Source organism: Pezoporus flaviventris, unplaced genomic scaffold (genome assembly GCF_033815535.1).
Source record: "Pezoporus flaviventris isolate CSIRO_AGI_PZ_B2104156 unplaced genomic scaffold, CSIRO_AGI_Pfla_v1 ptg000036l, whole genome shotgun sequence".
NCBI lineage: Eukaryota > Metazoa > Chordata > Aves > Psittaciformes > Psittacidae > Pezoporus > Pezoporus flaviventris.
The window spans coordinates 34,416,143-34,442,494 of NW_026892584.1; the positions used below are offsets into that span (position 1 = coordinate 34,416,143).

The following is a 26,352-nucleotide window of genomic DNA, read 5'->3' on the forward strand; positions in this document are numbered from 1 at the left end:
GACCAGTCTTACAGGCACTTCTATCCTCCATGGAGGCATCTAACAAGCATCTAAAAACTTAAACATCTGTTCTAGACTTCTGTGGTCAATGAAAGACAGGGGCAGCTTTAGAGGGCTAATCCTCCTACAGGTGGCTATGCTGGCTGGGATACCTGAGGTGACCCTTATTATTGACTACTGGTACATACAGAGAGAGCACATATGCAGAGGTGCTTGTAGATTGCAGTGTTGGGTAAGGTACTGGAAAAAAAATTATATCCTGGAAACATACCTTACAACATTCCCGCACCTGCTGAGTGTGAGAAGATGGAGCACCTGGAGCCTGACACCTCGTTGCTGGAACCCTTTGCCCAGGCAGCCAAGGGAGTCGGGGGCGATCCTGGTGATTGGTCCCTCCTCCAACACCCTGCGAGTGGTGGAGGCTGACGGGAAGGCTGTCTGCGAGGGGAGGGGGGAGAGAGGAGGAGGTGGCTTCCTCCTGACGCCATTTCCGAGGGGCTGAGATATATAAATGAGCCCGTTGCTGCAGTGCCCCATCTGGGATTTTCAGCCAGGGCACTGGCGCAGACACGCACGCACGGCGCTGGTATCCCCCCGGCACCTCGCCCAGAAGCCCCCACGCCAGGGACACTATCACCCTCTGACCTTTTCTCCTTCCATCTATCCCGCCGGCATCATGAGCCTCCCAGGACTGCTCGCCGTCCTGCTCCTGGCCGTGCCGGGTAAGTGGGACCTGGCTGGGGTCCGTATCTCCAGTACTCCCGGGACCCTCAGCCCCGTGTACAGCCGTGCCCCCGCCCTCCTCTGTTGCCGCCGCGGCCCCTTCAGCACCGTGGACAGGGATTATCCTCCCCCCCCTTAAGCACCGCGGACAGCGGCCCCTGCAAGGTCACTGCCCGGGACCGCGAACAGTAACTTCTTCCTTCCTTCCCCTTCCCCTTCCCTCTCCCCAGGGAAGGCTGTATAATGCAGACATCCAGCTGCTGCACCCAGGGACTACTTATACCAGAGAGAGATTCATCTCTTCTCCACTCCCATTTTTTAGCAGGATGCTACTTCTCTGCTTGTCTCCCAGGGGTGAATAACAAGCTCTTTTTTCCCTCCCCTCACCTTACAGTCATCTCCCTTCCTGTGACAAACGACATGAATAAAGGCGACACTAAGGTAAGGATGGGCCTGTAATGGAAAGGATGAGTTAAGATAAAGGATATAATGCTTAATCTGGTTGGTTTGGGGTTTCTGCTGATCCTGTAGGAAGTGAAAGGGATTTGCATGAGATCCCCACAGCAGGATCCATCCCCACTCCTTTCTTATTAGTATTTACCCTTTGTGCATCCACTTCTGGGCACCTGGGCAGGAAAAAAGTCCCTCAGGATGTACCAAAAGGATCAACAAACTGAGAAATGAGAGGCTGGGGATGAAGGTTGGGTATAACCCTCCCTAGTGCTCCTACTTTCAGCTTTTCAAAGCTCCTAACAGGAGGTGACTCAGGGGAGAGTGGGGGGAGATGTGATTCAAGAATGGGCATTGCTGGAACTGTGTATGTTTCAGAGAATGTATACATCTGAGTTTGTGTGTGTTCCTTAAACATACATGTTCCTGAAGAATAGGCAACTGACTATTCTCAGATTGCTAATCCATCCTCAGTTACTGCTTAGCCTCTCTGGGCAGCCATGAGCAGTGTGGGACTTGGCTGACCTCTCCAGCCTTCTTTCATAGGCTTCCATACATACATCTGTGTCATACCTCTCTGTCTTCCACAGCTGCAGTTCACAAGTGTGTGTGCTCCCAATGGCACCTAGATGCTTACATAGGTGTGTTTGCCTGTGTTGAGATGTGACAAATACACCCTCACTCTTCTGTCCCCCTCCCTCCCCCATATTATACCTATAGCCTTTCAGATGGCTGATCTATTTTAGTTGCTCAAATTAAGAATTCTACAACTTCTAATTTAGTATAAATTAATGTCCAGAAAGGAAATGCCAGCTATTTCCGCCTTACTCCTTCAGCTGCTTTGTTTCATGAGAACTTCTAGCCACATCATATTTTTCCCCCAGCAGCAGTAGGGGAGGGAACAATCATGTCAGTCTCAGGCACAGCCGCCATTGTACAGTGTCTCTGCTCATTACCTTCAGGGCAAGTGCCATGAGCAGTGCCCCTCTATCTCCTGTCAGATGTGCCTGGGGCTGGAGAGCTTTGTTAAGAGTTTTAGCCTGCTTAGCCATAGCTGCGGCTGAGCCACGACCTGTGAGCCACTGGGTTCCTGCTTCAGGCTGTGTGCTACTGACTGAGAAAGGGGACTCGGGGCAGGCACTTGCCCCTTCAACTGGCCATGCCAAAGTGGCTCTTCGGCCATCTGGTGGGACAATCCATGAATTTCACAATTTTCCCTGTGAAATCTATTTCCAGGATGTAAAACATGGCATTTTGTGGAAACTGGTGCAGCTCCATGGAAATGCTTCCACCAAGGACGGATTCTTTCCTGAGCTTGTCCTCTCCCTGGGTACTACACTGACACAGTCTCTAGCTGAGAGCAAAATCAGACCACACCTTTCTTTTGAATTTGCTGCAACTACAAGGAGCCATTGGGCTTTTCTGCCTTCACTATTCCCTGAGACACAGCATTTCAGTGAAGGAAGCCCTGGTCTCCTGTGACAAATCAGGGCAGGGATATCATCACATGGGTACAGAAGTGAGCACTGCAGTTTTTCCTACACACCTGTACCACCAGCTTATGTGCCACATGCTCTGTGCCACCAGCATTTGTGGGTGGGTCAGTGCACCCACAAATGCAGTGGCTAGTGTAGTGGCTAGTCAGCATATGCAGGCCTTTCCTGGGCAGCTCATCCTACTTACCTTACACAAAGGGCTTTCCATGGAGAGCTGAACATGACCAAAACATTTACAATATCTCTGGTGTTTGCCCACTCTTTTGCTCAAAGGACACTATTTCCCAATTTCAAGCATACATTTCAGAAGGTCCTGAGCATAGCTGAGCTCAAATGTATCGAAGTCTATCTTTGTAAGGACACGATCCTTTGGAGATTTCTGTGTAGGGACAGCATGACAGCTCTTAAGGATCTAGTTACATGCTCATGGTTAGAGGATAGCTATGGCAAAATTCCAGTCTGAGTTCCTGCACTGGATTAATTACATTCATTTGGAAAGGATCTCCTCCATGTGCTGATGCAGGCTGGTATTTCATGACCTTGTGAAGCCTCACTCTGTTCTTATAAAACGTCCAGGAGTATTGTGTAATGACTGCACTCTTCCTTTCATTATGCTGCAAAATTCGCCCTCAGAGTTGGCCATATTTCTCTGGTGACTGATGTGTTTCTTTGTGTTCAGACAAAGACCTTAAATCGGCTCAGCAGTCTTCAAAAAGCTTGTATAGAACATTTCATTGGACCAGACTCTTATTTCTCATGCTGAGAAAGTTTCTAAGCTGCATCCAGCAATAACTGGCTTCATAGGCTGGGAAATGTGGGAAGCGAAGTATCAGAATCTGGGGTTTCTTCTATTTAATAGTAGAGTGAAGTGACTCAAAGTCATCTAAAATCAATCTTAATGGATTGCTTGTGGTAAAGCAGAATGATACCAGGGAAATTTCCCTGCTTTCCTTTTAGATCTTTGCTGCAACATTTTTATTCAAGCAGGCAATACCTTCAAACTCTCAAGTTAAAAGAGCTCAGCATTACCTGCAAAAGTAGAATTCTCTCCTTTCACTGGGTGAAAATTTTCCCATTCCAGCTGGTCAATGAATATAGCCAATTGCTTCAATGAGAAACATTGTAGATGACTGGGATTTGCTGAGTGGTGTTTAATTTCAGTGCTGCCACACTGCACTGCTCTCCTGAGAATGGCACATTGTGAGGGAGATGAAGGCTCTTAGGGCTGCCTGCAGAAACCAACAGGAGAAAGAGCTTCAGTGAATGGGGTTTTTGCCCCCAAGGCTTACTTATATTCTTTTTTTTCAACTTATCCTTTCTTTTTCCACAGGCACTTGTGAGATCTGCATACTTTCCAGGCTGCTTTAGAAATAATCATCCCTTTTAAACTAAGCAGCCTGATTCCTGTGCTGCTAACTGGTACTGGACTGTAGTGAATTCCGCTTTCCCTCCTGTGTGACCATTTGGGTCTACCATAAACACACAGCAGGGCTCCTGGTGTGTGTCTCAGTGTGTGGCAAGGATGCCTTCACCCCTGCCAGAGGTGCCATCTTGCCTTTGTGCTTGTGGCTTTATTCTCCCACCACACATACAGCATTGGGCGATCCCTGTGGGATCGGCAGTGCTGTAGTTGCATGGATGAAGAGCTAGGCCTGCAATCCCAGTATAGGTAACAAACTAGATAAATAATGCTTCTCATTTTACACCTGGGCTGCTGGAAAGGGCAGACCCAGAGCTCATTCTGTCTGGGAAGCTGCCTCAGACAGTTGCAAATGCTTCAAAGGGAAGAGCAGGAACTTCCTTATTTTCAGGTAACCCAGCTCCATGTACAGCTCTTCCAGTCTATAACAGATGTCTTGAACACTCAAGCACAAGGTCAAACACTTCTCCAGAGTGTCTTGTCCTTCTCTAGGGCTTGAGAGAAGTATTTCTCATCCCTGTTTGAAAGTACCTTTTGTTTCACTTTGCCCTCTGTGCCTGGCTGCAGTCTAATTATGGTGCCCTTCTCAGAGCTTGTATAGCTTGCAAGATTTCAAGGTCACCTGCTGTAAAGCTATGACCACTTGTTGCTCTCTACAACCTCCCACTGAGACCTTTTATGAGATATACTGACTTGGAACAGGATCATTTTGAGCTTTCTATGTATATATCCAGATCTCCTTTAATTTCCTGATGTGCTCAGCCTCTGGGATGGGCTGGAGCCATGAGATCTCCAGCTGAAGTGTGTGTCATGTTGAAGAAGCTCTGCACATTGCCATGTGTCATTTGCTCACTTCTCAGTTTCAGGAGGTACCTTCTGTTCCTGGGTTAGGTAGAAGAGGAACTGAACATTCAGTTCTGACTCAACCAGAAAAGCAAAGCCTGTACCATCATCTGCCTCATTTTAGGCTGTTAAGAAATAGATTTAGGGAAAAAAAAATACAAAAGAGCAGTTCTTTAATTTGTATTTTCATCTCTTTCTAGGTGATGAAGTGTATTGTAGAAGTCATCTCTGATACTTTGTCAAAGCCAAACCCCCTGCCAATCAGCGAGGAATGCCTAGAAACACTCAGAGGAGGTACAGGCTCAGATTTAATGCTGGGTATCAGTGAGAGCCAATCTGGCACCTGACCAGGGGTCCCCCATACTCACCTTCCTCATGGTCATGCCACTGGGCTGCACCAGGCTCCAGAAGTGGTGACAGAGCTACTGCTCAGCCCAGGCCATGCACCACGCTGGCATTGTGGCTGGGGGGTGCTGGCTGACATGAAGCTGCCTGGTTTTCATGGGACCTTCCTGTCATCTTAACCACATGGTTAAGAGATGTGGCAGCAAATTATACTATGGGAGAGAAAACAGCAAACAAAGAGGGAATTGGTATTTTGGGTTCTTTTTCATTTCTTGGGGGTGGTGGGAGGTTGCCTTTGACCACCTTCTGTACCAAGTCTCCCTATTGCAGATGAACGAATCATTTCTATACTTCGCCACCAAAATTTATTGAAGGAACTTCAGGAAATTGCTGCTCAAGGTACAGTGTCACTATAGTTATTTGAGAAGAGGGGCTTCATCTATTGTAATCCCTTGTGCAGTTTTGTTGTTTAGGTTTTTTCATATTCAAGATTAATTTGACATGATAGTAATATGTCTTAGTAGATACAGGTCCAGGACTTCCAGTAGAGACTGGGTGAGTGGAAGCAAGAATTTTGCTTATTGTAACTCCAATATGCTTTTGATGATTTAAACGACAGTCAGTGTAAATTGGTGGTGATGCACAGTACAGGAATTTTGGAGTGAGAGAACCCTAAAGGGAAATACTGCAATCTAATTCAACAAATAACCACCAGCTCCTGAACAAGAATGAAAGGCAAGAAAACCTTCACTGTCTGTGCAGCTAGAGTCTAGCACTAAACCAAGGTGTGGCAGAAGGGAAGCCTCACTGAACACTGAGTGGGACTTGCACCTGAAAGACCCCAGTGAGAACATCCTTGAGCTAGTGGGGTTTTTTCTGCTGGCCTCCTTAGCTTGAATGCACGTTTCTTTGGAGAAATGCAGGCTGCTCACAGCAGGTCAGTGTGGGAGCAGCAGCAGCACAGAGCTGTGCAAAAGGGTGTGCAAGGGGAAAATGCCTATTCTCAGGTGCCAAAGTCCCCAGAGCTGATGGGCAGGTCCCAGGCAAGGCTAGTTCAAAACGAGTGCAGGTTCCTCCACCCAGGTGATGTGGTTGAGGCCACACAGGGCTCTCCTCAGGCTGGAGGGAGAGGAGCTCCTGGCCTTCCCTCCTCCTCTGCTCTGGGGTAAGCCAGCTGGCAGCCCTTCTTTGCCAGGGCATCCCTGTGCCCTGCTCCTGTGTGGCATGGCTGCCAGGGATGGCTGAAGACGTTGCCACCAGACTGCTTTCAGAGCAGGGAAGCCAGAGGCAACAGGGGGAAGGGAGGGGAAAAATTCAAGAAATCAAGACTGGGAGAGAGCCTCATGCAGCTCCCAAAGCCATAGTTTGGTCACTACCCAAATGCCACTGGTGGAAGTGCCAGCCACGCAGCAACCTCAGACAGGCTTCATGGGTGATCTGATCATCCAGAATAAAGAAACCTGAGGCTCTTCCATGTACTGGGATGCTGCTGCCCAGGCACACCAGGGTTGTGTGCGGGAGTGCTCAGCTATCAGTCATGCTGTGCTGTATAGCATGGAGCCCACATGAAGGGACATGTTTTACAGAGGTGCAACTTGCTCCACTCTTACCTTGGCTTGAGCCCTTCACTTTATTTTGTCCCAGTGTGATGTAAGCTCTATTCTACAGATCACAGTGACTGGGGGTGGGAGAGTCATGTAGCCCAAGGGAAAAGCAAACATGTTTATTTGATCTCTTCTGTCCTGGCTGCATCTGGTCCTGCTCAGGCTGGAGAGCCCACACCAGCCAGCTCTGGCCAGTATAGGGCTAGAGAGGACTGGGCTGGCAGTGTTGGCTCTTGCCTTTGCATTAAGGTGTAGAAGCAGGACATGAGCTGGGTTAGACAGGGCTTTCTTGGCTTGCGCATCCCATTGGGATAGGGCTTCCTGGGGAGTGCTTGCTGGTTGCCAGGCAGCTGCACTCTGACCTCTAGCTCCTGCTGCCTTCAGACGCCTTTCTCGAGGGTGTTGCTTTCATTGAGCTGGCTCCATAATCCCAGCAGCTAAGGTTTGGGGCCTTGGAGGTCCAGGCTGTCCCCAGAGTGGAATGAATGCTGCTTCTTCCTCCCAGTGTCCTGGGGAGAGAGGCCTCCACAACCAGGCTGCAGGGCACAGAGGCTTTCGGTGCTCACCTCAACAGAAGTATGTGGGCAGCTTTTGTCAGGAGGCAATATTTACCCTTCAATACTCCAGTGGTTAAGTCTTTTTTTTGGCTTCTGCTGCAGTTCAGCATCTCTTATTCCCTAGCCCTCCATCAATATTAGTTTTCTAGCAACCTTGCTTCTCTGTTTGTTTAGAGACCTTTTTCTTTCCATGATGTTTTTGATGGTGGCTTTGTTACTGCAGTTAATTCATGTATCTTCCAGTCTCACTTCTCACACCTCCCCTTTGGCAAATCTGTCTATTACAGGAAATATACATATAATTGTAAAGGGCACAGAACTATTTTCCTGCCTCTACTTTCTGAAACACAGGAGGAGCTGTTGCCTTTCCCTACTTTTTGTTACTTCCCTACTTTTGTTACTTGACACAGGTGCCAATGAGAGAACTCAGCAGCAGAAGAAAAACAGTGGCTTTGAAGATGAACTTTCTGAAGTCCTTGAAAGTCAGAACAACAAGAACAAGCAGAGAGGTCAGTGTCAGCCTACCCCCCAGGAAATCCAGGTCAGGCTGTAAACAAGGGTGTTCTAACAGCCTTGATATGTCCATCTGCTTCTCATTTAGGTATCTTCTTTGATGCTGCCACTGACACACACAAGCAACCCAGTGTTTGCTTTGTTCTTACTTGCCAGCTGAAACAACATGTAATTTCTGAACTATAATAACTGGTAATGGTCAAGTTACCAAACTGATACTGATCGTTCCCACCAGCAGTCACTCCTAATGCTTAAAATGAGTCACAGCCATGGAAATCCCATACTGAAAGGCTCATGATATAGGCAAGAGTAATCAGGGTCTGCTCTTGCTGCCCCTGTTTCCAGGCATCCAAGATATTAGGTTATGGGTCTCTGAAAGGGAAATTGAACTGAAGACGAGCACTCCCTCACAAAACACCTGCATCTTAGAAAGACCACATCCAGCTGGGATTTCCACTTGTCACTATGATTCTATGGCTGGGTTAGAGATGGCAGTGTAGCAGAAAGGAGGGTTTGGCCTCTTCCCTTTTCCACATCAGGAAGAGATGATGCCCATGTGTGTGAGATGACTCCTTGTCCAGCAGTAGCACCCCCACAGAGGGTCTCGAGTGGACTCTGGGCTGTGTGGCTGAGCCACGGCAGCACAACAATGCTGCGACATCAGCCCGAAACTATGAGGAGTGATAACCTTGGGGGCTGCTGCTGCATTCAGCAGAGCTAAAAGTCATTGGGGAGCATGGGTGGCACTGGGTCTCCCTCCTGAAAGGGCAGACCTGAACCTCTTGCTCCAGCAGTGTGGAGACTGCATGAGGATGAAGCATGGCATGTTGGGCCAGCCAGGCCCACAAGGGATCCTGGTGACACCAGTGCAGTGTCAGTGGTGGTCAGCAGCCCTGTATGACTGGCTCTCTTCATGCCCTCACCCCAGAACACTCCTCAGCCCTGCCTGGGGATGTGCGCACCTTTCCATGCCCATCTGGCTTTTCCCACTGTTCTTTAGCCCCCCATCTTTTCTTGTGCAAAGTGATTTTTATGGCTAATCATGATAAAAGGCCAGACTCTGACATGAGCAAGAGCATATACCCAGCCCCCATTAAGCTCCTGTTGCGTGGCCACCCTTCCTCCAGCTAACCTGCAATCAGGGCTTGCTGTCTCTTCAACCTGGTAGGAAGAATAAGGATGTGATATTAGTGCAGCACTCTGAGCAGGGAGAGCTGTGCAAGTGCCATATTGCACTCCTAAATCATTTAATTTCAAGTGCTATCTCGTTTCATGAGGGGCAAGTTTGTTGCTGGCATCTCGAGAGATGGTGATGAGGACCGTGCTGCAGCAAAGCACTTCAGCATATGTTTAACTTCAGCCTTGCAACTCTCTCCAGGAGAGGAGGCATCGGTGAGAGCACCAGCTTGCTTGAATGCTAGCATATGTTAAAGTGACTTAAGAAAGGATCCATGGGCTGGTTAAGCAGATTGCTGAGCGGGGCTGAGGCTCCTTAAGAAATGCACAGGCTTCACTGGTTACAAAATGAGCTCTCAGGAGAGGTGTTGCTTCTTGCTCCTCCCTTTGCAGATGCAGCAGGGGAGCACCCTAAAGAGGAGCAGCCCACAGGGTCCCTGACTGAGCTGGCAGCACAGAAACACCAGCAAAATGAAGATTCACGAGAGAAGGGGAAGAACAGCCTGGAGGAGAGGGAGCCCAGGCCACAGGATGCGAACCCTGGTGAGAAGGAGTATCAGGAGCAAGCAGAGAGCAACGAGATCAGGGACACAGAGGATGCTCAGCGAGATGAAGCTTTGGACAACCACACCAGTAAAGACTTCAGTGAGGATGAGCAGCAGCAGCAGGAGGATGAAGAGGAGCAGCCCAGGGACCCCAGGGACAGCCTGGAGCTTGAGGATGAGGAAGAGCAGCCATCCAGGAAGGACCAGGAACAGAGCAGGGAGGCAGCAGGGGAGCACGGGGAGCGGGAGGATGACAGAGGAGATGATGCTACAGAGGAGGACCCTACCGAAGCAGAGAGGTCACTTGATTTGGCTGAGGAGGACGAGGAGATGCAGGGAGACGACAGTATGTATACCAGACGACTGCACTGGTCGTGTGCTACCTGGGGTGAGCTGAGGGCACTGAGACAGACAGATAAGAGGCTTTAAAGCCTAAAAGTTCAGGCAGGTGCATATTGGGTTTACAGAAATACCCCTGTCAACAGCCACCCAGACCCCCACACAAGTGCCTGACCACATGGGCCCATGCACAGCAGGTGACGCAGGCCCAGCAGCTGCCTTGCTGCTTGCTGCTCAGCTTCCACAGCATCTCAGGACAACTGATTCCTTTTTCTTGAACTTCCTACATGGTTTTTGTCTGCTGCCTCCCAGCCCTGTTACTGACACGGTGACATGAGAGTGGGTATTTTCGGAATGCTGGGAAAACAGGCCTTAGTCAGGAAACCCATCTTGCATCGCCCCTACAGGCTTGGTTCAAAGGTGGAGGTAACCAGGTTAACACTTGTGATCTGTGATGTGCTTAATGCTCTTTCAGATAACGATGCTCTGGGATTTGGCAAAGATGAGCGGAGCTCTGAGGAGGAGGAGGAAGAGGAAGAGCAGCCCCGGGTACTGAGAGGAGGAAGGCATCACCTGGAGGATGAGGGGATGCAGGGTGAGGAGGATACCTTCCAGCCCAGGGACACCAAAAGTGAGGAGATGGAAGAGGAGTGGGAAGACTCCAAGAGGTGGAACAAAATGGATGAGCTGGCCAAGCAGCTGACATCAAAGAAGCGCATGGAGGAAAATGATAGTGGGGAAGACCCAGACAGGTCCATGAAAATGGCATTTAGATCCCACAAGTATGACTTCAATAGTCCAGAGGAACATGTGAGAAGGTCATGGAAGCACCACTCTAAAGAGGATAGCAGTGAAGGAGGCTTCCCACTTGTTCCCATGCCCGAAGAGAAGAAGGATGAAGAAGGCAGCGCTAACAGGAGAACAGAGGTTGGTGTACGTAGCCTCAATAAATTCCTGCCGGTTATTACTGGGGAATCCAAATTATGCTTAGAGGTGTGGATGGTACCCTGGTGTTATGCAGCTGGCATTGGTTCTCTGTAACATTAAGGAGAGGATTGGTTGCCTTTTAGCCATTCAGCCCTAGGGATTGTTGAGATTTGCGCCACACTGTGCTTTTGGTTTTTATTGTTGCTTTAGTGACTAATGGAAAACCATGCCCTGCCCAAGAAAGTCTTAAAAATGTGACTTTTGCACTAGCCTGTGCTGAGCATGGCCGCCAGAGCTATATCTGGAGCTTGGGGTGGGTTTTGTGTCCCAGAGCTCCACCAAGTCAAAGGGAATACTTTCCCTGGCCCGGGAATGGAGTTAGTAGTGTCAGACCTCCTACAGAGGTAAACCAGGGGTGCATCTGTGGTGAGATAGCTGGGGCCGTCACCTCAGCTCCTGCAGAGCCTACTGCAAGCCGCAGTTGATGACAGGGGTGAGGGACAGGCAGGGCTGGGGCTGGCAGTGAGACAGGGCCAGTTGTGCATGACCAGAGTTCAGGCAAATCCATGCAGTTAGAATCTGAGTACCTGTGCCAAATAAAATAGCTCCAGGTGATGGCATAAAGACACAAGAGCCACTGCAGAAAAGGCACCAAGCGATGGGCAGCTTGAACCTTTTAACCAATGGCTTCCACAGTCACTATTTTCTCAAATAGAAAAGCATTTTCCATGTGGACACTCAGTGCAGTATGGGGAGAGGGGACACTACCATCCCCTCCACGAGCAGGGTACATGCTGCACTTGCCACAGGTCTCAATTTGACATGACAGCCTCAGCGCAGACACTCGGTGCTGTTTGGTAGGAGCTGCCTCAGCCCTGGCTCCCAGCCAGCCATCTCCCTTCAGCCTCAGACTCTGGAGAAGGAAACCTGTTGGGGGCTGCCCTGCTCAGCAGAGGGGCTTGAGAGGGACAATAACTACATCTTGTCTCCATCACCAGTTGCAGCCATTTAACACCAGGACAGGACTAATCAGTGTTGCACACAAGTACCTGTCCAGAGGAGCGGATGGGGAGATGGGGCAAGACATTGCTGTGCTCATACCAGCACTGGCAGGTAGCCCTGCACAAAGCTTTCCATAGTTCTGGGGGAGAGGGCTGCCCACCTGTGGATGCTGATGTGTGTGCGGGGCTTTCCTTGCAGGACCAGGAGCTGGAGAGCCTGGCCGCCATTGAGGCTGAGCTGGAGCGTGTTGCCCACAAGCTGCACGAGCTGCGGCGAGGCTGAGGGCCCGGCCCTGCCCGCGCAGGCAGAGGCCGCTGGTACTGCCCTCCCACCCACCGCATCTCCACTTCCTGATGCAAGAGCAAGCAAGCGGAGCAGAAGCATCGTGCCCAGGAAACCGACCTCGCTAGTGCCCAGGCCTGCCTCCCTCACCATGGTGTTGTGCCCATCGCTGCTTCTTCACCTCATGCTCCCCTGTCCACTCATGCTCACCAGCCCAGCCAGGCGCTGGTGGGTGCGAAGAGCAACCTACATACGTATTTTCTGTCAGAGTGGGGTTTTTCCCTCTGTTTTATAAGACAAGACAGCTTTCTAGAGAGTTTTCCTTCCACTGGTAGTTTCACTGGGTAAAAAAACTTGCAATAACTTGTTATCTTTTGATTAAAAGCTGAGAAATCTGACTGTAATATATTCTATATAAAAAATTTATCTAAGGAAAAATAAAACTGCTGTGGGTTCCTTCCCTTGTTCTGGCAGCTTTAGTCTCAGTCGTCAGCATGCTGCAGGGCTTGTATGGTCCTGGGGGAGAAGAGGGGGAATGGCGCCTTTCCCGCAGCATGGACACATTGTAATGGCATTTCCCTCCTTCCCCAGCCTCCACCACCACTGCCCCCTGAGGCCCAGCATTGAGGACACCTCCCTGAGGTCGTGGGCACTGAAGGGCTCTCCCTGCCTGCCCAAGGTCTGGCAGCGCCATACAGCCCAGACATGGTGCTGGGTGTCCCAGGCACTTCAGTGAGACATGGATCATGGCCATAGTCCACTGAAGAACATGGGGTTGACGAGAGAGAACGCATTTGAGCAGTTTAAACACTGGGCAATGCTTGACCAAGTCAAACTATCTGGACAATGCATGAGTGGGTTAAAAAAAACCCACAAGTAACAAATAGGCTACTCATAAGGAAAACTGCTGGTCTGTGTTCCCCAGGCATGAAGGCCAGTCCTGAGGGGATGCCACTCCTCACAGGAGCCGTGGTGACCTGACACCTTGCTGGTGGGCAGTGAACCTTCCCCATCCTTAGGGCTGCAGGCCACACACCAGCTGCAGGATGGGTGCTGCCGGCGCTGGAGAAGCTTGCCCCAGAAGTCTCTGATCATAAGACATTATGTGTATCAGCAGAAGAAGAAAAGGCATTCTCTGCCAGGGCTGCATCCCACCCACCCACCCCCAGTATGAAGCTCAGTTCTATCTCATCATCCGCAACCCACAGAACAGCTGAGATGCTCCAGGAATGGCTGACAGGCTTTGATCTTGGCATGTTCCTTTAGTTTGCCAAAAACATTAGCGCTGTTGGCCTGCAGAGTTAATTGCTCTGGAGGTGGGCATGTGGGGTCCCCACAGCGCAGGAGGCACTGGGTGTCCAGAGCTGTCCTCCTTGTCCCCAAGGAGGGCTGAAGGAGCAGCTACATGGGCAGTGCCTCTTGCCCCATCCCTGGCCAGCCATGCAGCAAGAGGAGGCAGCAAGGCTCAAAAAGCTGGAGTGGGACAAGCCAGGATAAGGCAAAGGGTGAGAGCCTGGCTGCGAGGAGTGCACTGGCGTTGAGGTGCAAGTCTCCCAACCCCCTCCTGAGATCGCACTCTCACCTCAGAAAAATGCATGTAGGAACAGAATGAAACCAACACTGTTCCACAGAAATGACACTAAAATGTCAATTATTAGGGAGTTAATACAGCTGTAAAAGTCACATTTTACATAGTGATTTTAATTTAAATTTTAATTTGAATACTGTGTTTAGTTTATCCTCTTTTTTTTTGTGGTAGAGCCTCTGCCAATAGCATCACCCATACAAACCCTTGCAAACTCAGGTCTACATGTCAAAATAAATTCCCAGAAACCCTCAGCCCCTCAGCCCTAACCCTGCCAAACTGAAAAAAAACCAAAGCAAAACACCAATCCCAAACCCAAGAAACCAAACAACACAGCCACCTCCAAAGGAGTTATGACAGTTTTTTCCACAAAGGATAGTTGCAGCAGACAGAACTTGCTGCAAAATCAAGAGCAAAAATAATGTTACTTGATGGAGCTATTATAAACAGTTTTTTAACTGAATATTCAAGCAATCACAAACATTTGGTACCCAAGGACTTTCTTCAAAGGGAAAGATGGAGGTTCAAGGCCTGAGCACAGGGCCTGGGAGGATTCCCCACCAGCTGGGAAGTGCTAGACTCCAGTGGGCTGTATCTCCGCTTGATGGTGTCTCCCAGCTCACTACTGCAGGGCTTAGCCTTGGGGCTGACACCAAGCACTAATCCCCAGGTGGTGTTTACATGAGTGTCCTTGCTGAATGCTTGTTGCTTAGCAAAATTTAATGCCGCTGGGTAAGATATCTCTTTCCTGCTGCAGCCCACATAGAGTCCTGATTAAAACCCCTGCTATGTTTTTTAATTAAGAATTAACTGATTAATCAAGAATTCCCTATCCAGGATGATAAAGGAAGTATCAACTCAGAAGCCTACACTGGAAATAAATGCTTAAGTATAGCAGTAGCCTAAATCCCAGTGGTGTTTAGCTGTGTTACATAGTAAGACAAACACTTCCCACTAGTGTTAGAAAGCAAATCTTATCTTGCTGGTACAAGGAGGTCCAAAGTAACTGCAAACAACTGCACCGGGGAAAGATGTGAAAACCAAATTCTCATGAAAATGAACATCCCCCAGTGAGCTCCTCACCTCACTACCCTATCCACTCATAAAGAGAAAGCAAAGTAGAAGTTGTTATAAGGCATTTATTTTCATTATGTGTTGGCAAGGGACAATTTTGTCTTCAAAACAATTACAGAGATAATGCCACAAAACCTACCGCATATTGCTTTACTGTTGAAACCAAAACATTGTCCAAAACAGGTGCTTGCAAATGAAAATTAATATATTACCATTGAAATCAATGCTGTTAGATGAAAGCACCGTCGCCACTGTCAGATCTGATCAGTCATGCAACCGAAGCCGCCAAATAGCAAGTATTTTTGTATAGTAAGCCATGATCTTTTAAGGGTTTATATAATTCTATACAAATTTAAGTACAAAATGGGAATCATGTTTCAGAAATCATAGTGAACTGGGCTGAAGCGAATCACAAGACACACTTGTTAACACTGTACAGCTGGATCTGAACACAGGCAGATGAACTTGTAAAACCTAGCACACACACAGAATGGTCCCCAAGATTCAGGCATGCTTAGGTGGGGAGCAATGCTGGAGAGTGAAGGAGAATATCCAACACTACGGACATCCAGAGGGCCAGTTTTCTCAAAATTGGGATCCCAAGGAATTGTTACTCCATTTTAAGAATGACTGCATTTTAGCATGTGATTCTCACAAGGGTATACACAAGCTGTATCAAATACTGAATGAGAAATAAATAATAAAAGATACATCTAATACATCTTTTATTTTTAATTTTTTTTTACAGCACTGACTTTACAAGAGGATAAACAACTTACTTTTAGGGGCTGCTAACATCTGAAACAAAGAAGTCACTATTTTATATTCAACATATACTCAATCTTTTAATAACTTTATATATGTATATATGTCTTTTCACACCAAAAAATGTTAAAATAATTTATATCTAAAAACTACTGTGTAAAGAACAAAGGAGGAAATAAAATGTGGGTTTCCTTAAAAAGGATGGAAGAGGAAGAGCTGATTTTCATGAACTCCATTTGCTGTTTCAGCTATTTCTGGAGTTTCAGGAGATTTCCAGGCCATCAACAAAAGCTTTCCAACATGGTGGGCACTCTCTGCAAACTCATGGCATGCTGGGCAAGGTCACCTGCAAAGGAGCTCCTGTGGCCCACAGGCATTGGCAAGCATCAGCCCCAGTGGATTCAGGGTAAGAAAGGGAGAGAAAGAAAATATCTCCCCAGATTGCTGTTAAAAATGAGTTAAATTCTGGACCACTGGTATCAGGATTTTACTCCCAAGCTCTGCCTCTCCTCACCTTCCTTCTGCATCACAGACACAGGACGTTTTCTTACAGTGGATTTTCTATTTCCACAAGAAAACTGCCCCAGAATCAGAGGCGGACCAGATCCCAAGAGCCACCTGCACACACACACCTCAAGAACGATCCCCTTTGTTTGTACAGATGCTATTGTGCTCATGTTGCTCAGGAATCACTCTAACATCTCCATTTATACCTGGATCCTCTCAAACTTCAACCATCTTTAATAATTTTTGTGGCCATGTAAACATGACAGAATCCATGTTGGATCTGAAATACATCAGGTCAAAAGCTCAAGTGTTGATGGCCTGGATCCACACAGAGTGAACAGGGAAAGGAAAGGTAGTGAAGATGTAGAAAGTACTTTTCTGGAGGTTACATTCCTCTCAAATAGATATTAAAGCAATATTACAAACAAAATCAGCAATGTGATCTGCAACGGCGTGTCCATTTGTCTACGAAAGTGAGAGGAGATTATATTAAAGGAAATTTTTTAATCTACACAAAGCACTTTCACATTCTCCTAATTACAAAACACACAGTTGCAACACAATAAAGTAATTGTATACTCAATACAGAAATCAATACATCTCTTACTAAAATGGAGAGAGGAAAAGAAAATTAGCAGGCTAATGCAAGTGAACTCCTGCAAGTGTGCATATGGGGAAAATGCTACAAACTCAAAATAGACTCTATTCACTAAAAAACCAAAATTCAAGATCTTCTGCACAGCTGTGGAAGGCAAGGCTGCAAGCTAGTGTGAAAAAGCCTGACTCACTTGTCACTGCTGCCATGCAAAGACTTTGGGAAACCAGTGTTAGTCCAAGAACTGAGAAGCCTGGATGCATTTTTTAGCTTTTTTCACTCTTTTTAGGTGGCCAATCCAAACACCTCTGGCCCCATTTATTCTGTTGCCTTTGGACTGTATCCTGCCTCTGTTATCTATCCAGTACTGCACCTGCTTGTTCCCTGTCTGGATACAGCCCACAGTTAATCTGGAAAACCCGAGGCTTTACCCTGAGCAATCCTTCTTACCTTGTGAAGCCTCAGGGTCAGGTTTTTCATTTGTACCCATCTGTAATGAAAGCAAATTAAACTGGTAGTTTTCCAGCTGAGCAACCTGCTGCAGACCTCCTCTGCACAAACACTCACACCTTAAGGATGGAGATCTTTTAAAGCTTTATCATTCCGACTGTCTGAATAGTATTAATAAAAATAGTGCATCCTATCTACTGACCAGCTCAGTCACTCGGCTCCTACAGCTTGAAGGTTGAATAGCCTGACACATGGTTAACCAAACGCAAATCAGCATTGACCCAGTGGTTGGTCTGCACTACACAAAACACAAGGGTCAGCACCAATGCTCCTAGCTGGGCTGCATTTCTGCAGTTGGTTTTCACGTACTGACCAGGATGTTCTGGTGCAATCATTACAAACCCAAGCATAATGCAGCAAAGTCACTAGATGAGGAGGAGGATGGTGATGGCTTTGCCATTGCAGGCAGTAATGATACCACTCAAATTTTCTTCAATGGGGAAATAATCTTCCCCTGCTGAAGCTGATTATATAATTACAGTGCAAACAGGAGTCCATCTCCTCTATCACACTGACAGAAAAAATGGAGAAATTCCAATCAAGGTAATGATGTTCTTGTGGATTTCTAACAGTGAAGCAGAACAGAAATAGACCCCTAAGAGGGTAAATGGTGACCATGTAATTTTAATAAAATTGCTCCCATCAACACAGCAGAACCTTTTCTAACCCAAACTAAAAGAATTCAAACAGACATTATGGAAAATCTCCCTCAGATTGTCCGCAATTTTAAGAGCAAGGGCATTCTGGTATGGTCTAATACGACTAAACTCCTCTACTTTTACAAAAAAAAGACTACAGAATATTAACTAACTTACTGTGAAACTTATCTTAAATCAAAACTATCCTGAACTTACCAAAGGAGGCAGCAATTCGGAAAAGCACTTTAGCACAGGCTTAATAATACATGCATGTTTGAATGTTTTGCAATAATGTAATTGCATGTCTGGACACTTGGTAATTTACAGGTTTGGCTTTTAAAAGTTGGTCTCCCAATTTGCCCCTGTGATTTAGCAACATTCTAGCCATAATGAGCCATAACAATAATTTCTGCAAGGAAATATACTAGTACAGCAATTGCATGGTAATTTATGTGAAAACTCTTATTGTAATGCCGTATCATAATAGGCACCTGCATATCTGCACCTGGTAAATTAAAGTGATACCAATACATTTGATAAATAAAAAATAAATTACAGACTATGGGAAAAATATCACTGATCACACCAATGACCTAAACTTGTTCTCTAGTTACTGCCGAGGTCTGGAGTCATAGTTAAATATAGTATTTCTCCACCCTTCAGAGAATTACAAAATAAACTTCTAACAATCACTTGTAAACAAGTTTAAAATGCACAATTATATTTCAGTAGTTTATTCTGGAGAAATAAAGCAGTGCAAAATAGGCCAACCAAAATTCAGAAGGCAGCCAGGAAAATAAAATTCTTATTTGATGTTCTAACTAGGAAACAGCATACAGACTTTTCCATTGGATCCAACACTCAGAATCATGTAAACATACTTGGTTTGAAAGATCTTGCGTTACTAACCCAGTTCTCACATCATTGCTTCTTCCCCACCACCCAATTAAAAACAAACACCAACCACGGAAAAAAAAAAAACAACACAAAAACCCCCAACCAAAACCCAAACAAACAAACAAAAAATAAACAAAACAAAAAACCCAAGCCAAGCCATTGTTATAAAGGGAGAAAAAGGCAAATCTACAAACACTCCACCAGCTGGCTACAAGAAAGTACCATACAAAAATATGCACTGGCAAGTTCCTTCCTGAGGGTATCTTTTGTTACACGTGTAACATAAAAACATTTCTTTATTTTAAATAAACAAAAACAACCCCCAAACTGTAGATGTCAAATTTATTTCGGTCATGGCTTTACGAAAAGTTTGGTCTGTCAGGAATACCTTTATAAACCCTTACCTATGTACATCTGACTCACACCACAACCACTCAAGATCTGCAAGCTGCAGACAATGTGGGATCCAGCAGCTTCAAAGCATATAAGGATTGTGAAGTGCACCCAGCTCAGAACTCATCTGCAACAGCTGAGGAAGTCGGCTGCATTTACATGCATCCTGGAATTTGGCAGATATCACACTCATAAGGTCCTTCCAGTCTCTACAGAAACATCTTAAAGTTAGTAACCCCTCTAAAGGTGGAATAACTTTTCTTGTGTATATCAGCCTTGCAAATCCAATCCTGGCTACAATAAGTTCCTAAAAATGGCATTTTGGGAATAAACCAAATCTCTCCAATGACAGAAACACTGTTTACACAAAAGAACTGCTACACAACACTCCTCAAAACTTTTTCCCCTCAAGGACTGATACAAACTGGTAGGGTAGCAACATCTTTTACACAGTTTCATCTTCTCTCCATGGTCTACCTGGGCTTTAAGCTCTAGATCCTTTCCTTTTGAGTAGATATCTAACACATGATACTAACCAAACAGGTATTAAATGCTGCAGTGATGGATGCTTTACAAATACCTGCTACAGAAAGGCAGAAATTCCTGTATCTGCAATCTAGAAGCTTAACTAAAGAAATTTTCTTAACGCTACCCCTCTTAAACACATAAAATATGTTATAAGCCCTAAAAGGCTTATATAAGCCCTGAAGGGCTTATATGGGGAAGGCCACTGTCTACCAAAATAGTGTCTCTGTTCTCAGTGCTGACAGGCATACATACTTCCAGTTTAGTGTTCAGAATTGGCAAAAGTTGCAGGAATTCTTGACAGAAGATGCTGCCATGCTAGAAGATGCAATAGAGGGTGAACACTGTAAGTTTACTGCATATCTCAAGAGATACAAATAGGCTGTGGTGTAGTTTACAAATAATATGAACTGCTATTGTAAATTACCACACAGCCTCATCTGGCAGCTTGCAACAAAATAATGTGGTCTCTAAGCTAGAGCTGTTGTGCACTTCAACCTCATACAAAGGTACACAATTCTGCTTATTTAATTTGCAAAAGAAAAGAAAATGCACAGCAGTATGGATCTGTGGAAGGCAGCAACTGTGATACCCCTTAGGATCTGCAGATCAGGTGCACTGCTCCAACGAAATGCGTGGCTCTGCAGCCTTTTCACAGAGCTGTCCCAGTGTCCTCAGAAGTGCAACGGATGGAGAATCAATCTAAGAGATGAGCTGCTTCTATTAACTCTTCTAGGACTTCACCACTAGCAGATAATTTAATTAAAAGGATTACATTTAATTTACTGAATCACTCAACCTAACTATCAGCGTCCTGTCCGGATCGAACATGTGCCGCTATTGGCAAACATGGTTAGGAGCTGCTTTTGATTGAAGCAAGGAGGCCTGGGGGAAAAACTGCAAGCTGCAACCGGAGTGATCACCTCCGTTCTGCACCCTGCTCTGTCCCACCCAAAGTGCCACAGCTTTACAGCAAGCTACCTGTCGATATCTTGACTGGTCAATGTTTCCAGAGATTTGGTTTAGTGACACTGAAGTTGTCTTAGTTTTCTTTTGCAATGGACTACCTGGAAAAAGGAACAGGGAATATTTTAGGCAAAAATCTCTCCTTTGTTGCATTCAGACACTGCATTCAACATTATTATCTTTGTGAAATCATGAGGTCCGATTTTAAAATGCTGGTCACCAGTGATTAAAAAGAGCAATAGAAATGAAAGAGCAACCCTCCCACAATGAAAGGACTAGTGTTAAAACCCACGTGTGTGTAAACTCACTATAGACTTGCAATTGGAATCTGATGAAATGGATCTGAATCACTTCTTGCCCTCCCCCTTTCAGTCCATTTCATCAGCCCATTAGGTTAAATCAAATGGAAGGGATTTTCATTTTGTTTTTCTACATTGTGTTTTGTGTTGTGGTTTGTTGGCTTTATTTTGTTTTCAATTTCACATGTACTGTTACAGCCTGATCTGGTTGTGGGACCACAATTTGTATCCCTGTGGCTTTTTTTCAGTCCATGGCATCAGCAAGTTATTGAGAAGAAGCTTTTGTTGCCAACGTAGCGACACAGTGCTGCTGGAAGCTGGGGGACACTGCCGAGTTGCAGCCTAGTCTCTGGTGTTGCAGTTTTACTGAGCTGTTGGTCTCACTTTCCACAATCCAGGAGGAGTCTTTTCCCATGACGCTGAGACAGCCTGTGCTAGTGCAGCATATCCGCTCGTCCATGATCCCGCTGGTCTGCTCTGCCAGGAGCTTGCTACGGTTTAGCTGTGTCACCTCAGGTGCCTGACCCTGCAGGACAGCAGCTATGTGGTTCAGGAGATCTGTGAAAAATTCAGAAACGCCCTCATAACCTGAAAAGAGGAAAAATGAAGGAGAGAAAAAAAAAAAGCAATTAAGTCATTTTGCCAAGTTCCTTGGAAGGCTTTTTCTACCACTTTATTTCCTGGGCTGTCCTTGTCCTCCAAGGACAAGGCTTCTTTTCCACAACATCATTTTGAGTGACTGCCTGAGCAGGTTAAAGAGGAACAGAGACCTTTGCTACAAAAACACTTTTGTTCAATCAAAAAAACCCGTCACCTTTCAGATTTTCCGTTTCTTTTTCCTCCCAAGTATGTATGTGTACACATAATCTTAGGTATATTCTATCACTTGTTGCCAAGTCCAGGTTTTTCCCTGAATTACAAACTTTGTGGTGTAACATTGATCTTTTTTATTCTGATTCCAGGTTTACAATGGAAAGTAGCTCTAATTCAGAGTCTCCTTGAGGGTCTGAACTCTCTCTAGAATTTCCCCAGTAATGCCCTCAGTTAGGAAACCTCAGACTCCAGCGTGGCTGGCTTTATACACTGCAGAAAAGGGACCTTCCCACGGCGCAAGCATGTGATGCATGTCTAATCTAACCTAACTTGGCACCTAAAACATGTTCCTGCTATGAGCAACGTCTGAAAAAGTGCTCAAGGGACAGCAAGCATGTATCAGTGATATAGTATTGGATTGAAACATCAATCTTGTATTTCAGTACTGAAACCACCTTTCCACGTGTTCTGTTAAGTGACTCCAAACAATCTGCAATGCAGAATTTAACAACAAGTTTCCTGGTTAAAAAGTTGCTCAAATACTAGGAGATGTGACATTTTTTAGTGACACAAAGGGTGGCAGTAGACATACAGAGCTTCTGGCTCTATTTTAAACACTCTGATACAGCCACAGCTTTATCATTGCATTCATTTTATAACTGAAACAGACATGCAATGTATTGGCACAATGTCTTGAAATGGATACTGCATTACCTAAAATTGTTATAAATTTGATTGAGTATGTAGAGGTGTGTCCTGGGTTCAGCAGTAGCAGTCATTTTTTCTCCTTCTTCGTAGCTGGTGCAGTGCTGTGTTTTTGAGTTTTGGCCTGGGAACAGCGCTGATAACACCAATGTTTTTTAGTTACTGCTCAGATGTTTAGTCTGACCAAGGACTTTGTGAGTGTCATGCTCTGCCAGGGAGGAGGGGAAGCCGGGAGGAAGCAGAAACAGGATACCTGACCCAAACTGACCAAAGAGGTATTCCATACCACAGCATGTCATGGCCAGCATGTAGAACTGGGGGCAGTTACCTGGAAGGTTTAGAGCACTGCTTGGTTGGGCTGGGTATCAGTTGGCGGGTGGTGAGTGGTTGTATTCTCTTCCCTTGTTATTTCCCTTATCATTATTATTATTGGTGGTAGCAGCAGTGGTTTGTGTTATACCTTAGTTACTGAACTGCTCTTATCTCAACCCGTGGGAGTTACACTCTTTCGATTCTCCTCCCCATCCCTCCGGGAATGGGGGGAGGAAAGGGGGGGGGGGGCAGTGAGCGAACTGCTACGTGGTACTGAATTACGGCTAGGCTTAAACCACGACAAGGTGACATATGACATTCAGTGTATTTAATGGGATAAGCTGATTGTTTGAAAATGTCTACAAAAGTATTCTGAAGGTGACCTGGCATTAACATAGGAGACTGAAGCAATAAATAACAGTTTAGAAGTCCCATGTGAATAGCACACATTCACACAGCAGTACATGAGCATAACCAGAGACCATAAAGTACATGCACATTTTAGAACACTTTTAGTGAGTGATCGCAGGGCAGAAGAGTCCCTCAGATCCATAAATACTACAATTTTAATCTCCATTCTCTTGTAAAGACCAACTTTCTTAGGCTATAAAAACCCAAATTCCTGAAAAAATTAAGGAAGAGGATAATTTCACCTTAAGATAAATGTGGTGATTTTATGGTGCATTTATAACCATTACATTAAGCAATTAACTCTTATTTAGGCTGCTACATTGCTTTGGATTTTAATGCACTTGGTCACAGTTCTAGACGCTTAACAGGTCACACAAAACACCAGCAATGTGAGACAACTGCTCCCAGTTTTCCTTTCTCAAAAGGCCCTTAAACAGGTTCAACAAACAATTGGCCATTTCAAAACATCAACTTTCCCACTTCCCCACACGATAATCCATTGGTCTGCAGGGGGCAACTAGGACTCTTACAGCCAGTCAAGGGAGCCAGAACAAGGTCTCCACCTCTTTGACAGAGGTGCTTGTTATGCTTTTTTGCTTATGTAAAATCCAAGGGATTAGGCTTCAAATCTACTCAGAGTGCTTCAAACACCCCGGGGAATAAGCCATCTCCATAGTAACAGCTTTAATATTCAGCGAGGAGATCCCTAGTACCCTGGAGTGTTTCGTGTCTACTCACTGAAAACAAACCAGCCTTGTTTGAGGGCACCTGGTAAACTTAAAAATAAGTTACTTTAAATATTTAATGGGAATAAGATGGCCAGTTATTTAGTTCTGAAATCAGCAGATGTTACGGTGCAAGGAAGCTGTATGTATCAGGCAGGCTTCCTCTGTGCAAGCCCTCTGCACACTGAGTGTAAAGGGCCAAGTAATTCTGCCTGGTCACTCAGAAGAAACTTAACACACTTGTAAAAAACAAATACAAAGAAGGGAGGAAGAGAACCATGGTATCTCAGCTCCCAAGCCACAGGATGCTGGGGAAGGCTGCAAAGTCTGTGTATGTTACCTTACTCTGTTAACTGGGTGCTGCTGCAGGCCTCTCAAAAAAGGCAACTGTGGGCCATCACTGTGCTGTGGCGATAACGAAATCAAGAAGGGGAGATTAAATTACACCTTCAGAAACTACTGGCAATGAACTCTGGATTCATGTCACACAAGGCATCAGTGGGAGGATATAAGTTCTGCATGCCTCAAAGCACAAGTTGCATGAATCGTGCTCCAGCAGGTACTATCCTAGCACTGCCCACTGAAACTATTTTGGAAATGCCTGCCTGTAAGAGGCCTGAATTTTGCTATGCTGAAAACAGTCTCCAGAATCTTCTGGCTGAGCATGGATAGGAAGGATGTCCACCTAGCAATGCATCTGCAAACAAGTACAATGTAGACCTGTGCATAAGAAGCTTCCCCATGCTCTCAAGCCTCCTGCAAGGACTAACACACTCTATTAATTTAATGCCTCTTCAAAGACAAACTACTGCACAGATTAAAACACAGGATTTGGGCTGAGTGTCAAAAACTATTGCCTTAGGGTACAACAGAGCATGAAGCTGAAGGCAGTTCAGCAAACTTTTGCCACATCATGAAGACATTACTCCTGTTTAACTAGTTAGTTTGCCACTAATTGTTCCCCATTTCAGCATTTCAAGAAAAGGGGAATTTCAGCAGTCTGTGCAAAGTACCAAATCCAAAACAATACTCGAAAAAAACCCTAACAAACAAAACCAAGACAAGCAAACAAACAAAACCAAACCACCTAACCCCAAAACCAAAATCAAACCCTCCAAACACCAAATCAAAAAGCAGGATGCAGGATTTCAAAAGAATGTCCTGTATCTCTGACTTCCAAGACCCAGTGTCTGAAATATAAACCTATTCATAAAGCTGACATGGTACCATCTGACATCCAATTTAGGTTGTTTCACTGTCTTTGCCAGAAGACTGTTTTCATAGGTATGCAGATTGCATCAACACCGTACGGTAGAACCAAGCTGCAAAGTGACCCGCGAATAGCAGAATCAGAGTTTTAAAAGGAAGCCAGTCACTGTGGAGATAAGACAGCCAAGGTACTAAGGGGCAGCAGTGGGGATGAAGAACTGAACTGAAAGATTTAGATAACTGGAGCTCAGGGCAAGATCTCTAGATGTAAAAATACTACAGCCATATTGAAAACTCAAGGTCTTCAATGACAGGTTAAATAAACTACGCAGTGGCCTATATACATCTCTGGTGACAAGAATCACTATTCAGGTAATGAGAGGAGATTCTCAAATTGAAAAACCCCATACAAAACAGCATCAAATGAGATGATGTATTCTTTTACCATGTTAGGCTACGAATATTTAGCACAAGTGACAGAGCATTACTGTCTCCCCTTATACACACTTACAACTCCTTTTAACAATTCCAGTGGTCAAGGAACTTGTTTAGCTGTTTCCAAGACATATGTTGCACTAAAAAAAGGGAGGACAAATTTACCTGTTTTCAAATGCTCCATTTTATTGTTTTACTCCAGGATGCACTTTTGAGAACCTGTGAGAATATTCAACTTTTTACAGCAACTTCTCTGCACCTGCAGTTTTATCATTATCATCACATTTCTGGTGCTATTGCTTTGTGCATAAACGTCTTTTTGTGGGGACTCAATTTGCACAGGAAGAGATTTTCATGGGAACAGTTTGCTACTTCCACCCCCACAACACTTTTAATGGCACAGAGTCTGGAAAAAAAGAAATCGTAAAAGGCTCTCCTAAAACAGAATTTCTTCTTTTCTCTATAGAATGAGGGACAGGTCCAGAAAGGACAGGCGCCAGCACACAGTCTCACGCTCCAGTTCCTGACCATCCCTTTGCAAGGAAGGGCATGACAGCCATGTTACAGCTGGCCACTAAAATTTGACCATATCTCTTAAAAGATGATATTTCAGTAGCACATTCCATTTCTAGATTAGGACTCTACCCTTCTCAAATCAAACAGCATCTTACCTGAGACCAATTTGGCTGCTGCTTTCCTGTCCCCCACCTGGGGAGCAACAATGTGAGACACCAGCACCAAAACTCCATGCTAAGTACACATGGCA

The 26,352-nt window shown here is 45.6% G+C and overlaps 2 protein-coding genes across 5 annotated transcripts in view; one reads left to right on the top strand and one right to left on the bottom strand.

The window, feature by feature from the left end:
* Positions 1–496: 496 nt before the first annotated feature.
* Positions 497–12,238, top strand: CHGA (chromogranin A). The gene is made up of 8 exons (XM_061463883.1): positions 497–722; positions 1,118–1,164; positions 5,133–5,226; positions 5,608–5,676; positions 7,849–7,947; positions 9,521–10,018; positions 10,487–10,938; positions 12,139–12,238. Exons 1-8 carry the CDS (start codon positions 512–514, stop codon positions 12,220–12,222), a joined length of 1,554 nt encoding a protein of 517 aa, XP_061319867.1. The 5' UTR covers positions 497–511; the 3' UTR covers positions 12,223–12,238.
* Positions 12,239–21,071: 8,833 nt separating this feature from the next.
* The window catches only part of ITPK1 (inositol-tetrakisphosphate 1-kinase), a 142,702-nt gene continuing 137,421 nt past the window's right edge, over positions 21,072–26,352 (bottom strand). For all 4 annotated transcript variants that reach the window (XM_061463868.1, XM_061463870.1, XM_061463869.1 and 1 more), the window contains one exon: positions 21,072–21,564. In XM_061463868.1, the coding sequence (XP_061319852.1) occupies positions 21,242–21,564 (323 nt within the window). In that variant the 3' untranslated portion in view covers positions 21,072–21,241. The remainder of the gene's footprint in view (positions 21,565–26,352) is intronic.

What these genes read in the sequence shown, in the direction of transcription:
- CHGA (XM_061463883.1), top strand. Translation starts at nt 512, where the DNA reads ATGAGCCCGTTGCTGCAGTGCCCCATCTGGGATTTTCAGCCAGGGCAC. An exon ending in CCTAGAAACACTCAGAGGAG is followed by an intron (nt 5,227 to 5,607) that starts GTACAGGCTCAG and finishes TCCCTATTGCAG; the next exon opens with ATGAACGAATCATTTCTATA. An exon ending in TCAGGAAATTGCTGCTCAAG is followed by an intron (nt 5,677 to 7,848) that starts GTACAGTGTCAC and finishes TACTTGACACAG; the next exon opens with GTGCCAATGAGAGAACTCAG.